At 40.7% G+C, this 16884-nt stretch overlaps 1 protein-coding gene across 5 annotated transcripts in view; it reads right to left on the bottom strand.

Moving 5' to 3' along the window:
* LOC134359757 (DENN domain-containing protein 1A-like) overlaps positions 1-16884 on the bottom strand; it is a 634195-nt gene that overhangs the window by 405263 nt on the left and 212048 nt on the right. For all 5 annotated transcript variants that reach the window (XM_063073354.1, XM_063073353.1, XM_063073352.1 and 2 more), the window contains exon 5: positions 13721-13840. In XM_063073354.1, the coding sequence (XP_062929424.1) occupies positions 13721-13840 (120 nt within the window). The remainder of the gene's footprint in view (positions 1-13720; positions 13841-16884) is intronic.

Here is a 16884-nt window from a genome sequence, read left to right on the forward strand (position 1 = left end):
GACTTAGAAGATTATTTTAAATTCCAGAACTTTGGACAGTGCAATGACAGAATTTTACTTAATATAAAAATGGCAATGATATTCTATATTTAAAACTAACTGAAATCTAAATTCATGAAGCATTATATATTAATAGCCTATTTTCTGAAAATACAATACCAAGCTAATGTGCATATTGACCATAAGGCAAAAGATCAGAATTAGGCCATTCGGCCCATCAAGTCTGTTCTGCTATTCAATCACAGCTGATTTATTACACTGGACAGCAATTTTTTTTGAAAGTGTTGCTTCCTTAGAATTTTTTGTGAGTACGTTAGACTGCTTGAAGCTAAACAAAATACAATTTCAATCTACTTGCATCACATAGAAGTTTAACTTTTATTGAATACAATGCACTTAATTGCATAATGGTGCTGACGCTTTGCAATAGTTCAACTAAGCTAAAAATGTTTTGTTGATGATTTTCATTTGTACTTAGTGACTGAAACTTCTCGTTTAAATATTCAACAATAATCAACCAGAATTGATGGATTCCAGTTGTCTTAAACCATTCTCCTGTCTTCTCTCTGTAACCTTTGACGCCATGACTAATCAAGAAACTATCAGCATTCACTTTAAATATACCCAATGACTTGGTCTCCACAGCAGTCTGTGGCAATAAATTCCACAGATTCACTATCCTCTGACTCAAGAAATTCCTCCTCTTTTCTGTTCTAAATGGACATCCCTCTAATTCTGAGGTTGTACCCTCTGGTCCTAGACTCGCTCACTTTTGGAAACATCCTCTCCACATCTATTCTATCTTGGCCTTTCAATATTCGATAGGTTTCAATGAGACTCCCCCTTATTCTTCTAAACTTCATTGAGTACAGGCCCAGAGTCATCAAATGCTCCTCATATATTAACACTTTCATTCCCAAGATCATTCTCATGACTCTCCTCTGGAGCCTCTTGAATGCCAGCACATCCTTCCTTAGTTAAGGGGCCCAAATCAGCTCACAATACTTCAAATGCAGTCTGACCAATGTCTTATGAAGGTTTGAAAAGAAGCAAAAAGGTTAAATTGAACCCAATCTTCAATCAATGCAAAGTAAATGAGAAGGCAGAATTCAAGGATGTAAATAACTAAACACCATATTGCTATATAAATAAAGCACTTAAAAAAAGTTGCTTTCATTTAAAAATTAACAGCCATAGTTCAGTTTGGAACATACAGAAACATGGATTTGATCATGAAAACATGTTTAATAGGAAACACTTTACCTTAACTTATTCAATTCAATGTCACTTAAGTATACACTCAGTGGCCACATTATAAGGTACCTTATTTATTCCTGGCAGTTCATATACCTAATAAAGAGGCCACTGCATGTATGTCTGTGGTCTTCTGCTGCTGTAGCCATCCATTTCAAGGTTTGTCATGATTTGCATTCAGAGATGCTCATCTGCAAACCACTGTTGCAACGCATGGTTATTTGAGTTACTGTTGCCTTCCTGTCAGCTTGAACCTGTCTGGCCATTCTCCTCTGACCTCTCTCATTACCAGGCATTTTTGCCTACAGAACTGCCACTCACTGGATTTTTTTTTTTGTTTTTTTGTACCATTTTCTGTGAGCTCTTAGAAACTGTCATGAACATACTAGGGATCAGCAGTTTCTGAGATACTCAAACCACCCCGTCTGATACCAACAATCATTCCACAGGCAAAGTCACTTAGATCACATTTCTTCCCCCATTCTGATGTTTGGTCTGAACAATAACTAACCTCTTGACCATGTCTGCATGCTTCTATGCATTGAGTTGCTGCCACCCAATTTGCTGGTTAGATATTTGCATTATCGAGCAGGTATACAGGTGTCACGGAGTGTATGAGGGGGGGATCCGACATATATTGAATGCAGCCTGTGAGCTGAGAACAGTGCAGGGCTAGGCAAGAAATGCAGACTGGGGGAAATGTGAGAAGGACATGGAACAGGAAACAGGGAAGTAAACAAGAGCTGCTTTAAATGACAACACAGTAAGTTACCACACACAGATCACTGGATGGAGCCAGGCAGCATAGCATCCGCAGGGGCAAAGAGCACAGTAAAGGAAGAAGGGAGTGCCACTGATGGGGACAGGAAGAAGGGGCATGTCAAAGGTCAGAAAATACAGCAAGGTGCATCTCCTAAGTGCCAGACCAAGAAATCCTCGAAAGCAAGCTCACGAAGCAAAGGGCCACTGAGGTAGGCAGGAAACCTAGCACCACAAGGAAGACGCAAACAACAGGAATTCTGCAGATGCTGGAAATTCAAGCAACACACATCAAAGTTGCTGGTGAACGCAGCAGGCCAGGCAGCATCTGTAGGAAGAGGTGCAGTCGACGTTTCAGGCCGAGACCCTTCGTCAGGACTAACCGAAACTTCCTAGAGATGCTGCCTGGCCTGCTGCGTTCACCAGTAACTTTGATGTGTTACCACAAGGAAGAGATCAATTCTTGGGTCACTTCTTTGGTTGGTACAAAACAGCTTAAAAGATTTTTAAAAATCCAGATTTTACTCACTTAAGTTAGTTCAATTTAATAAGCTTACAAGTTCAAGTCTATTGTCATTCAACTGTACACGTGTATACAGCTAAACAAAACAATGTTCCTCAAGAACCAAGTTACAAAACACAGTACATGTATCACATACAGCACATTAAATAATATTAATAGATAATAAAAGTATTCAGTAGATGTACAAGTTGACCTAAAGTGCATTTACAATATATAGTTAAGTACACAACAGTATTTCTGTTACTGGTGCTGTCATAAATAATGTGTATGGGGTGATAGCAGGGTGTTCAGAAGTCTCACAGCCTCGGGGAAGAAGCCGCTACTTTATACTTTATACTTCACCCAGCCTGACAGTCCTTGTTCTTATGCTGTGGTAAGAGATTGTGGGACCGACAGGAAGGGTCCTTGACCATGCTGAGGGCTCTGTGAATGCAGCAGTCCTGGTGTATGTCCTGAATGGGGGGTGTGTTGGGGGGAGGTGGAAGAAAGACCCTGATGATTCTGAGCAATCCTCAATCCGTTGCAGGATCTTGCAATACCCATACCAGCCGGTGATTGTGCTCTGGTAAAATGTGGATCGAATGGGACTGAGGAGTCTGCTTGTCTCAAATTCCTCAGGATGTGGAGGCATTGCTGAGCTTTCTTGACTGGTGGTGTTGATATACCAAGTGAGATCATTAAGGACCCCATCACCCAGGACATGTATTACAAAATTTGTTGTTTTGTGACTGCAGTACATTGCAATACATAATTTTTAAAAAGTATGAATTATAATAAGAATCACAAACAAGAGAAGATCTACAGGTGCTGGAAATCTGAACAACACACACAAAACGCCGGAGGAACTCAGCAGGCCAGGCAGCATCTATGGAAAAAAGTACAGTCAATGCTTCGGGCCGAAACCCTTCGGCAATAAGAATATATATATATTTTTTTAATTAATTAAGCAAGCAGTCCAAAAAGAAAGGAAAAAAAATAAAGTAATATTAAGGTAGTGCTCATTGTCCGTCCAGAAATCTGAAAGCAGAGATGAAGAAGCTGTTCCTAACACACTGAATGTGTGTCTTGAGGCTCCTGTACTCCTTCAGGGTAACAAAGAGAAAAGGGCATGTGCTGAGTGATGGATGACGGATGACGGATGCCATCTTTTGAGACATGGCCTTTTAAAGATGTGCTCAGTGCCAGGGAGGCTAGTGCTCATGACGGAACTGCCTGAGTTCAGAACTTCCTGCAGCTTTTTCCGATCCTGTGCAGTGCCCCCTATCCCCCGTACCAGACTGTGATGCAGTTAGAATGCTCTCCACGGTACATCTGCAGAGATTTGCGAGCGTCTTTGGTGTCGTACCAATTCTCCTCAAACTCCTAATGGATCTTACAGAAGAGTAAGAAAAGTGGTCAGGGAGAAATGAATGTGCCCACCCATACAACTGCACGAGCTAAAGGCAATCTAATCTTCTCATGACACTGAAACAAGGCAATTGATAACTTAAGGAGAGTTAACCCTCAGAGTGGATGCCACTGACCCAGCATCACACAACTGCATCAAGGGAAAAATGTATGGTCAGCTACAGTATGCTGTAACTAATATTCAAAAAGCACCAAAAACAATTGGTAAAAAGTACTTCACTACCGAATTCCAACTAAATATTCAAACTATAAGGTCACAGGTTGCATGCAATTTGTATGTCATTATGTAGTTATGTAGGTGGCCTGGTAGCATAGCAGTCAGTACAAATCCTTACAGCACCAGTTGCAAGATTTGGGTTCAATTCCTGCTGCTGTCTGTAAGGAGTTTATATGTCCCCCCGTGTGGGCTTCATCCCGGTTCTCCCGTTTCCTCCCACGTTCCAACGGCATACAGTCCGGCCTAGTGAGCTGTGAACATGCTATTTTGGCACTGGAATCATGGCGACACTTGCAGGCTGCCCAGCACAATCCTCACTGATTTTATTTAACACAAACAACACGTTTCACTGTTTGCTTTGATGTACTGCACATGTGACAAATAAAGCTAATCTTTAATGTAGTTTTGCAAAACATAACCCAGCTCAATGAGAGGGAACTGAAATAACTCCCCCCTCGTTATCTAAAGTTACAGCTACACAGAAGAAGAACAATCAAAAGATATAAAATTTTTTATAAAATAAATATTGGATTCACCAATTTATGAAATAAGCAGGCTGGTTTATCATTGCCTCATAAGACGGACACTATGTTTAAATATTGTGATTTAAAAAACTGACTTTTGGAGAAACCCACTGTAAGCCACACAGTTTGTAATAATCCAATTAGAATACCAGGTATGGGACAGTAAAATAAACTCGAAGCATCAATAATGAGAAAACGACACCACTGATGGTTAAACACAAGCTTTCTTCTCTGTAAGAGTACACAGGATGGTGGGTTAGAGCAGAATACGGTAACTAAAAGGCTGAATCACCAAAACATTCAGCAACATAGCAGAATTCAGTGAAGGAGAACTTGACAAATAAACAGACAGCAGTACAAAGTTTTGGCTGTTTTGTAAAAATGGATGACAGTAGTAGTACACGGCTATCAATCAATAGGATTAATCTTGCCAGCTGGAGTTAGTAGTTATTTAAACTGCTGGGGAATTTCAACACAGACTAGAACCCAGAACCTGATGATTTTTACATGAGGGAGGTTGGTTGCAGATTCAAAGACAAAAGTAAAGGGAAGTCTTTCCCTTAATTACTTATCTTCAGTTTAATTTTTTTTTATTAACTTTAAGTACTTAGTGTTTAATGATCTTTTTTCATTGCAAGTTTCAAGATTGTTATTGTCATTCTTCAATACACAAGCATACGGGAGAACAAAATCATTACTACTCTGGATCCGATGCAGTATAAAAAACATAAGAAGTGTAAAAATACACAATGAATATAATTATAGACACAATCCTATAAAACACAATGTACAAGTAACAGAGCGTGTCCGTATATACATTAGATTAACTTATATACATAGACTGATTGTACGTATCAGCACAAGGTAGCACAGGCGATACTGAAACGTAGCGGTTAGCACAATACTTTAAAGTACCAGTGACCGGGGTTCAATTGCTGTCACTGCCTATAAGGAGTTTGTATGTTCGTGACTTCACGAGTTTCCTCCGGATGCTCCAGTTTCCTCCCACAGTCCAAGGACATACCGGTTGGTCGGTTAATTGGTAAATTGTCCTGGGATTAGGCTAGGATTACATTGGGGAATTGCTCATCAGCATGGCTGTATCTCTCTCTCATATATATAAAGCTAGGTGCAGGAGTGGCTGACAGGAACTGACAAAAGTGACAAAGTGACTCTTGGCAAGAGGAAATAGTCTAGGTAGCAGCAGTTCTTTAATTAACTTAAATGTTACTTTTTTAAATATCTCTGAATATCTGCCATGTTTATTTGAAAAGATGGTAAAACTGCAGTTTCAATAGCAGACAAAACCCCAGTTCTAGGGTAAAGAGTCTCTCCACATCCCTGAGGTCCATGCGCTGTTTGATCCTTGCCACCTGAATTAAAGACGTGATGGGCCAGTTAGATCAGTTAACTGCATCCATCCTGCACAATGCAGACACGGAGGGACTGCAGATGGTAATTCTTGATCATGGCCTTGGATCAGCACACTGTCTGCTAAGTAATTGTGATTTTAGGAGTAAAACATTCTGCAGATTCTACAATCAGAGGACATAGTCTCAGAATAGAGGAACGTCCATTTAGAAGAAAGGAGAGGAGGAATTTCTTTAGTCAAAGGGTAGTGAATCTGTGGAATTCATTGGCATCAATAGCTGCGGAGGCCAAGTTATTGAGTATATTTAAAGCAGAAGTTGATAGGTTCTTAATTAGTCAGGGTGTCAAAGGTTACAGAGAGAAGGCAGGAGAATGGTGTTAAGAGGGAAAATAGATCAGCCACAATGGAATAGCGCAGCAGACTCAATGAGCTGAATAGCCCAGTTCAGCTCCTATGTCTCATGAGTTTATGGTCTAGGTTCTTGGATCAGATTTCTATATGGAAAAATTTGAATATACCCAAAAAAGAAAGACACCGTGGCACAGTGGTTAATATGGTGCTTTACTGTGCCAGCAATCAGTGATCGGTGTTCAATTTCTACTGCTATATGTCAAGAGTTTTCACATTCCTCTGGACAATCCAGTCTCCTCCCACATTCCAAAGACACACAGGTTAAGGTTAGCAAGCTGTGGGCGTGCTATGTTGGCACTGGAAGAGCGATGACATTTGCAGGCTGCTCCCAGCAGATCCATGGTCTTTGTTGGTCATTGATATAAAATGAGGCACTTCACTGTATGTTTCAATGTACACGTGACAAATAATATAATCCTTATATTGTAATTCCACACAGGTATAACAAATGGATAAATACAACAGGAAATACGTAGAGTACTAGACTACAAATTAGAATAAGATTTTTATGCTGCAGTGAATGGTCTGACAAAATAAGATTTAAAATTACCCTCAACTATAAATAGATCCAACATTGCTCTGCGCTAGTCTTCAAAATAAAGCCTCAGATCATAAGCCTGTCAAATCAAAAGCACAGTATCGTTACTCATCAAATCCTCGATTCAATCGCAGGTGCCTTACTGTCCACCATGGTAACCACTGAGCAAAAAAAAAACAAAACAAGCAGTGAAAAAGAATCTCTGGGTTTCTTGAACAACACTCAGGTTCAGATAATGGTGCAGAACTTGTGATGGCAGTGACAGCAAAACTGTCAACATTCACTGGTGTTACCATGTAAAACTGACAAGCAGCACCCAGCATCCACACACGTTCACTTAAACATAGAGGCTCCTGTCACTGGTGTCCTGCTCCTCCACCAGGTGTGCTGCTATGAAGGTCTGCTGCAAAAACTGAAATTCACATCAAAAATTACTAATTCTACATTGAGTACATCTGCCATTATTGCAAATGAGCATCCCGAGGAGGAGCCAAATCCCAATGGCAGGAAACTCCGTGCTTAGCTGGACGCCAATATTCCACTACCTCTGCGCAATAATGGTGATAAATGCTGTTTTGTTGTCATTACTCTGGACCGTTACATCAATTCAGTGTTGATCAAAGAGCACATTTGTTTCACTGCTGAGTAGGTAATATGGAGGACCACAAAGGCAATTACACACCTACGAAAGAATCAGGAATAAAAATCATGAATGAAATTAACTAAACAAAAAATATCACACTGATATTTAGTGGCCACTTTATTAGGTACACTGTACACCTGTTCATTAATGCAAATAGCTAATCAGCCAATCATGTGGCAACATCTCAATGTACAGTATAAAAGCATGCAGACATGGTCAAAAGGTTCAGTTGCTGTTCCGACCAAACATCAGAATGGGGAAGAAATATGATCTAAGTGACATTGACCATGGAATCATTGTTGGTGCCAGACGGGAAGGTTTGAGTGTCTGCTGATCCTCTGGGATTTTCAAGTACAACAGTCTCTAAACTAGGGGTTCCCAACCTTTTTTTATGCCACGGATCAATACCATTAAGCAAGGGATCCGTGGACCCCTGGTTGGGAACCCTTACTCTAGAGTTTAAAGAGAATAGTACAAAAAACAAAAAAAGCATCAATTGAGTGTCAGTTTCTGGGCAAAAAAAACCTTGTAATGAGAGGCAGGAAGGCAACAGTAACTTAAATAACTACGCGTTACAACAGGGACATGCAGAAGAGCATCCCAGAACGCACAACACGTCGAACCTTGAAATGAATGGGCTATGGCAGCATTAGACCACACCAAGATCCACTCCTGTGCCTAATAAAGTGACCACTGAGTGTATGTGACTAGATTTGTGAATTTCACATTATTCAAGGAGATCTGTTATTCATTTAATTTGTCTATCCATGGTTGTTCTTGAGAACGTGATGGTGAGCTGGCTTCTTCAATCGCTGCAGTCCTAGAGATGTGGATATAGCCGTAATGCTGTCAGGAAGAGAGAATGCACCAGGGTTTTGACCCAGTGATGGTGAAAGAGGGTGATATTATTTCCAAGTCAAAGTCAAAGTATATTTATTATTAAGATTGTTATAGCCAGAGGTGGTAATGGGGGACAAATTTCCACTGCTTAATAAATGCTCCCAATAGCGTGTGCCTCAAATAGCCCAAGTCCAGCTCCTGGCCTTCAGGGGTGGCTTAGCTACTAAGCTTGGCGGAATTATTTCTACTGATAGGAAAGGTGGGTTACTAGCGTCTTAAAACCAGTCGCTTCAGGCAGATGGGTTTTGTCAGCCATGGTTGGTAGCTCATCTAGAAGAAGGAAAACTCTTGATATCAAACCTCCACTGCATTGCAGCTATACCTACTCATGGGGAAGGATTTGGGAGTAAACCATGAGGGAAAAAATTCAGAGCTGTAGCCCCTAAGGCAGTCCTACATTGGGTTCAATAGTGACTGGCAACTCCTGCGATGCCGCTGGTACCAAACTGTATCGGTCTTTGCAGTTCCTTTCGGTTCATCAAATGCGTGGAGAGGGGGAGCTTGCTATATGGACAATAGCTTGCTCTTCATATTGTACTATCCAGGCTATCTGCAGGATCTCCCAGTGGCCACACATTTTAATTCCACATCCCATTCCCATTCTGATATGTCTATCCACGGCCTCCTCTACTGTCAAGATGAAGCCACACTCAGGTTGGAGGAACACCTTATATTCCGTCTGGGTAGCCTCCAACCTGATGGCATGAACATTGACTTCTCTAACTTGCGTTAATGCTCCACCTCCCCTTCGTACCCCATCCGTTATTTATTTATTTATTCATTCATTCCCCCTCTCTCCTTTATCTCCCTCTGTCCCTCTCACTATACTCCTTGCTCATCCACTGAGCTTCCCCCCTCCCACTCTCTTTCTCCCTGGGCCTCCTGTCCCATGATCCTCTCATATCCCTTTTGCCAATCACCTGTCCAGCTCTTGGCTCCATCCCTCCCCCTCTTGTCCTCTCCTATCATTTTGGATCTCCCCCTCCCCCTCCCACTTCCAAATCTCTTTCTAGCTCTTCTTTCAGTTAGTCCTGACGAAGGGTCTCGGCCCGAAACGTCGACTGTACCTCTTCCTAGAGATGCTGCCTGGCCTGCTGCGTTCACCAGCATTTTTTTTGATGCGTGTTGCTTGAAATTCCAGCATCTGCAGATTTCCTTGTGAACTGGTAGAGATGGTGGGTTTGGAAGGGGCTGTCTGAGGAGTCTTGGTGAGTTGCCGCAGTGTGTCCTGCAGGTCAGGGGTTCCCAACCTGCTTAATGGTGTTGGTCCATGGCATAGAAAGGTAGGGAACCTCAGCTGTAGATGGTACGTGCTGCTGCCACTGCTATATAATGAGAGATTTGATTTTGTAGAGTGACAGAGAGAAACGTTGCAGAATCTATTTCTAGCTTAGGGCTGGCACGGTACCGTAGTGGCTAGTGTAATGCTTTTACAGTGTCAGCGAACCAGGTTCAATTCCACTGCTGTCTGTAAGGAGATTGTACGTTCTCCCCATGGATCTCCTCCGGGTACTCCAGTTTCCTTCCACATTCCAAAGATATACGGGGTCAGTAGGTTAATTGGACACATGGGTGTAATTGGGCAGTGCTGGCTCATTGGGATAGAAGGGCCAGTTACCTTACTGTATCTCTAAATTAAAAAAAGAGAGACTGTATCTACCACTTGGTATCAGACTATTAATTGTAGTTGAAAATAAAAATGAGTATCAGTTTTAGAACTCCATACTGATCTGCAAAATGCCACATTTCAAGAGCTATATGTGCCCACAATGGTTATGTGCATTTGGAACTCAAGTTTGGAATTTAAAAAATATATTCTTATTCCTGTCACAGATGAGATGTCACAACATATTGGTTCCCCTTCAAGCTGCACATCACCTTCAGAGGAAAATATAGTGCTGCTCCTTCAGCTCTGCGACACCTAAATCTCAAAATTCTCAATTTCACAACACTTGTGCTGCCTTCAACAGAAGAGAATACAGCAGAACAAAGTGGCACTCCAGCACCTCCCCAAGCAGCTGAAATGGGGAAATAAATACTGGTCTTCTTAGCAATTCGTCAAATAGGACTAAGTAAATAAATGAATATCAGATTCAGAATTAGGTTTAGTATCACTGTATGTTGTGAAATTTGTTGTTTTGTGGCAACAATACAGTGCAATACATAAAACACTATAAATTAACATGATTAAATTAAGTTAAGTAAGTAGTGCAAAAATAGTGAGATAGTGCTCATGGGTCCTATGTCAATTCAGAAAGAGATGGCGGAGGAAAGAAGCTGTTCCTAAAATGGTGAGTGTGTCTCCAGGCTCCTCTACCTCCTCTCTGATTATGATCATGAAAAAAGGGCATGTCCTGGGTAGTTGGGGAACTTACTGATGGATGCTGCCTTTTTTGAGTCTTCGTCTTCTAAAGAAAGTTCCGGATGCTAGAGAGGCTAGTGTCCATCATGGAGTTGGCTGAATTTGCAACACTCTGCAACTTTTTATGAGCTTGTACATTGGCCCCTTGATACTAGACAGTGATGCAACCCATTAGGCTACTCTCTGTGATATATCTATAGAAATTTGCTATAGTCTTTGGTGACATACCAAATTTCCTCAAATTCCTAATCAAATATAGTCATTGGCAAGCCTTCTTTGTAACTCAAAGAGTGACCCTTTTCACAAGCTGACTTAGAAAGACTGCTTACCTGAGTTAATTGGAATGGTCTGACAATTTCTCCATGTTAATAAAGTAGCACAGTAGCATAGCAGTTAGCGTAACACTTTACAACGCCAGTTGTAAGATTGGATTTCAATTCCCAAAAAGGTTTGTACATTCCGTGACTCCATGGCTTTCCTCCAGGTACTGCAATTTCCTCCCACAGTCCAAAGACGTAGAGTTAGGGTTAATTGTGATCATGCAATGTTGGTGATGGAATGCATTTCACGGTGTGTTTCAAAGTACATTTATTTTAAGTTCTCTCTTTCTCTTTAATAAACTCTTTAAATATACGTAAACACACAACCTTAATTACACTGTTAGGTAAAGATATGCACACAGTGGAAAAATAATTGATTTTGATAAATTAGGTTCTGGGAATCACTTAAACTGGACTAATGCATTGTTATATACTGGGAATTAGAAGTGCATGTTCAAACTCAAATATATAACGGGCCTGAGCTAAGAACCCATTATTTATAAAAGGTACTGTTCAGCATGTAAATAAGCCCTTGGGAAAGCAAAAGGGATTTTAGATTGTGTTCAAGAACTATCCAAAATAATGAGGAACATGCCAGTACATTAGGTTCATAGAGCATCATGTCCAGTTTCAGTTTTCAGTGGTAATAACACATTGACTACCTCCAGCTAGGAGAAAAAAGCCAAAATTTATCTGCTTAAACACTGTGCTAGCCAGACTATATTTCTGTGAGTACTTTGCAATACAACTATGGTAACCCAATGACGCCCTTAGCATTGTCAATCAAGTACCATCCCATCCATCCAACAATCCACCAAGTACACCTTATTATGGTGAAATTGTAAAAGATGCTGGTGAGGCCTAATTTTGAGTATTACATGCGGTTTTGGTCACCCACCTACATTAAAGATTGAAAAAATGTAGAGAAAATTTACAAGGATGTTGCCGTGACTTGAGGACCTGAGTTAGAGGAAAGGTTAAATCTCCCCTCTGAAGATTAGGGGGAGATTTAATACAGGTATACAAAATTATGAGGGGCATAGATAGGGTAAATGCAACAGACTTTCTCCATTGAGATTGTGTGAGACTAGAACGAGAAACCATGGGTTAAAGGTGGGAAAGGTGGAATGTTTAAGGAGAACATGAGGAGGACCTTTTTCCACTCAGAGGGTAGTAAAAGTGTGGAACGAGCCACCAGCACAACTTGTAGATGCAGGTTCAATTTCAACATTTAAGAGAAACTTGGACAGGTACATGAATGAGAGGTGTACAGAGGGCTATGGTCAGGTGCAGGATGATGGGATGAGGCAGATTAATAGTCTGGCATGGACTAGATAGGCCAAAGGGCCTGTTTCTGTGCTGTGGTGTTCTCTCACTCTATCTGCTCATGAATACAAATTTCTAATCAGCCAATCATGTGGCAGCAAATCAACTCATAAAAGCATGCAGAGACGTTCAAGAGGTTCAGTTGTTGTTCAAACACGAGGTACCCAATGAAGTGGCCACTGACTGTGTAGCAACCAGGGACCTTTATTCAATTTTCACTTGTCACATCAGATAATGGCTCTGTTTCTTTAATTCAGCAACATGTAGTAATCACAGAATGAATGATTGCTGTAAGATCATTTACCAATTTGAAACCTACTGAAAGATTATATGCTACATTTCTGACATTAACTTTTCTTTTCTCCTCAACTACTTTAAAAATATTTTATACGACTCTGCAAATTAATGTGCATGCAAAAAATAGGTTGCAAAGATCCAACTGTTGTAGATTTAGGAATCTAACTTGACCTTTTGCTTGATCTTAAATATATATTGTCATTTCTATTGATCGGTCTGGTAAAATAAATTCAACAGAAATACTTTACACTCACTTGTATTTGAAGCCAATTTTAAAGCTGTTTAACTCCCACTTTGACTATATGATCCTATTAATTTTTTCAGCACCACACAATCAGAGCTTTATTTATACACCATTTCAAAGGAATTTAATTTAACGTACCTACTTGCTTACATCTCCTTCACTACCATTTCATTAATTCAGTGCAATGCAACAATAAAAGATTATACTGTAAACCAAAATAGAGCTCTGAGTGCCATCGGGACATCCTAAACATTAATTCCAGCCTGCACAGACGTTAAGTAAGCAAAATTCCACATAAATACAGGAAGAGTACATAATAATGTCTTTTTACATTTTAACTGTAAGTAAGATTTGCAAAGTGTGACACAGGATTAAACTGACAGTTTTCTTTTCTTCAATAAAACACAGTTGCCCAATATAAATCTGAAACTACAACACACAAATAAATCTCATAATCAGAGGGTCTTTGTCCCCAAGACAATGCACTTAGGATTGACCCCTCAGTATAATGACCTGTTGGGAAAGGATATGAGAATCATGGCTGTCAGCTAAAACGTGGTATTTGTCACAAACCAGAGCCTAGTGCTGTGCTCTCTGGTTGGTTATGCATTTTGCTGTCTCACCTTAGGAAGCAGGAGCAAGTTTTAGCCCCAGAAGATAAGCGGCAAAATCCAAACCTCTGCTTGCTGTCAATGTCAGTGAGTACAAATGTGAAGTTCTGGCCAACTTGACTGACTGTAAGGCTGAAAGAGAGAACAAAGCAGAAGAATATTTTTAACTGACCGTAAGATAAAGTTGTCTAAGCAAATCATGTCACTGAACCAGCACAGCTGAACTCTAGGCCGGAATTCATTTTCAGGAAATAAATGGATACGTGCCACATTCCTTCTTATATAAAGCAACAGGTTGATCTAACGGAATCTACTATCCTCTTTCTCTTCCCTGTCTTTTTAATATTAAAAACAACCTTTGATGTTCTTTTTACAATTATTTCCCAATCTTTACACTTTTCTGTTGAACTTTCTGGTTATTAATATTATCTCTCCCTCAATGCACTTTCTTTCATTAGTTCTTAGCTCTGCCTGTAGCTAATCTCTGCACTCGCTGCACTCTAATGTTTTCTCTAATTAGTGTTCTGCATTTTCCCATCCTTTAACTCCAAATCATTACCACATCTAACTCTGCCTGTCAGCTTTCAGAATTTCTGAATTTGGGTCAGGCTGTCAATATGAGGCTCTCCGCTGGACATTGTGTCCCAACTGTCTACGTGATACACAAGCCAGTACACAAGTCAGGTCAGTACAATATGGAGAGCAAGCTAATGCCCATGTAGCAAGCACCCACTCTCCATGCATCTGATGAATCGAAAGCAACAGCAGAGACCAATACAGTTTTTCACCAGCGGTGCACTGGAGCTGCCAGTCAGCATTGAACTCAGAGTAAGAACGCCTTGGAGACTGCAGCTCAGGATTTTTCCTTGGGGTTTATTCCCAAAGCTTTTCCCATGAGTCAGTGCAGCAACAAAGCAGCGGAGGCTTGAGATCAGAGTCTGCCTTCTCCTAGATGAGCTGCCAACCATGGTTGACAAGCCCCATCTGCCCGAAGCCACTGGTTTTAAGGCGCCAGTAATCCTTCTTTGCCCCTTCTCCTGTCAGTGGCAACGGTTCCACTGGGCTTAGTATCTAAGCCACACGTGAAGACCAGGAGCTGGATTTGGTTGTCAGAGGCTACTTGAGATGCATGCCATTGAGAGCATTTAATAGGTAGTGGGAGCTTATCCCCATCACCTCTCCCGGCTATGACAACCTTAAGGAACCGATTGTCAGCAAGGACACTATAAATCAGAGGTGGAAAGACTTGGGAATCCTCATTCAGGATGCAACTTGTGGGTTGAATTGGTGGTAAAGAAGGCAAATGCAATGTTAACATTCATTTTGAAAGTATTAGAATACAAAAGCAAAGATGAGCTGAGGCTTTATAAGGCATTGGTCAGCCTGCATTTGTAGTATCGTAAGCCATTTTGGGCCCCTTATCTGAGAAAAGATGAGCTGGCACAGGAGAGGGCCCAGAAGAGATTCAGGAGAATGATCCCAAGAATGAAATGGTTAACATGTGAGGAGTGTTTGATGGCTCTTGGCCTGTAATTGCAAGAGTTTAGAAGAATGAGGGGGGATCTCATTGAAACCTATCAAATACAGACTGGATGTGGAGAGGATGTCTCCTTCACACAGATGATGGTGAATCTTTGGAATTCATTGACATAGATGGTCATGGAGGCCAGGTTTATTGGGTATATTTAAAGCAGAGGTTAGAACATAGAACAGTACAGCACAAAACTCAAGGGACTGAGCTACAGGGAGAGGTTGGAGAGGCTAGAAGTTTATTCCTTGAAACATAAGAGAATAAGGAATTTCTTTAGCCAGAAGGTGCTGAATCTGTGGAAATCATTATCAGAGATGGCTGTGGAGTCCAAGTCACTGGATATATTTAAAGTGGAGGCTGATAGGTTTTTCATTAGTCAGGGTGTTACAGAGAGAAGGCAGGAGAATGATGCTGAGAGAGGAAATAAAATAGCCATGATAGAACGGTAGAGAAGAGTCAATGGGCCAAATGGCCTAATGCTTCTCCCATGTCTTATGCTCATGTAAAATCAGTCTGAATTAACCATCTTAATAAAATAAAAAAGGTTACATTTTTACATGTTAACTCAGTTAATTTAAGTTTTTAAATATCACTGTTCCCAATTAATATTCGCCAACATTACATATCACAGATAATGCAAATTGACTGATGTTGACGTCTGACACTGCTCTTCTGAGGCCAGATATTAGCACAGTCTTTGCCTGTGTAACCACAGGAGTGATGAAAGCACAGCTTGACAGATTCTTTCAGTATTTCCATTGGGTGCTTCACCATCCATTTATTTCATCTTTGGTCTCAGCCATTATTTTATGTTGTTGTCTGAGAAAAAGAAACCTAGAGTGAAGTTTTCCCAGTCTGTTAAAATATATTATGTTTCATTCTGACCAATTCAGTTCTGGTACGTTTTGTAACACTTGCATCTCTCCTTGATCATCCATCACTCAAAAATTCCACCACCCACACCACGTCTGCTGCAGAACTAAAACAACTTCCATTGATATTAATCTTTAATATGGAAACAACCTTCGAGCAGATATGTGTAACAATGAATACTGGGCCAAAGAAGAACATATTAGTGAGGGGCACGCCACGTTTTGAGTGGAGGAGGTGGTTTTAAGGGTATTCTTCAAGGGGATAGGCAGTGAACAGATGAATAGAAAAGGGAAAGGTGCACAAAAGACTAATTGGAGGAATGGAAATTAGCAGAGGATGGTGAGAAGTATCTGTTGTGTTGGAGAACCATATAGGGTGTTTAGGTCCACATCTACAGATCCCTCAAAGATGCCTCAAGTTAATAGAGTGGTTTAGGAGGAGTATGGTGCGTTGGCCTTTGTTAGTTGAGGGTTTAAATTCAAGAGCAATGAGGTAATATTGCAGCTCTATAAAACTCTGGTTAGACCACACTTACAGTATTGTGTTCAGTTCTGGCTACTTCATTAAAGGAAGGATGTGAAAGCTTACAGAGATTGCAGAGGAGATTTACCAGGATGTTGCTTCGATTTGACAGCATATCTTATGAGGCTAGGATGATCTAGGGTCAACCTATTTTGGAGGAAGGGGAATGACAGGTGACTTGATAGAGCTGTACAAGATTAAGAGGACAGCCAGACACTTTAACCCAGGGCAGAAATGGCTATGAAAGGTG

The sequence above is a fragment of the Mobula hypostoma genome, chromosome 21 (genome assembly GCF_963921235.1).
Source record: "Mobula hypostoma chromosome 21, sMobHyp1.1, whole genome shotgun sequence".
NCBI lineage: Eukaryota > Metazoa > Chordata > Chondrichthyes > Myliobatiformes > Myliobatidae > Mobula > Mobula hypostoma.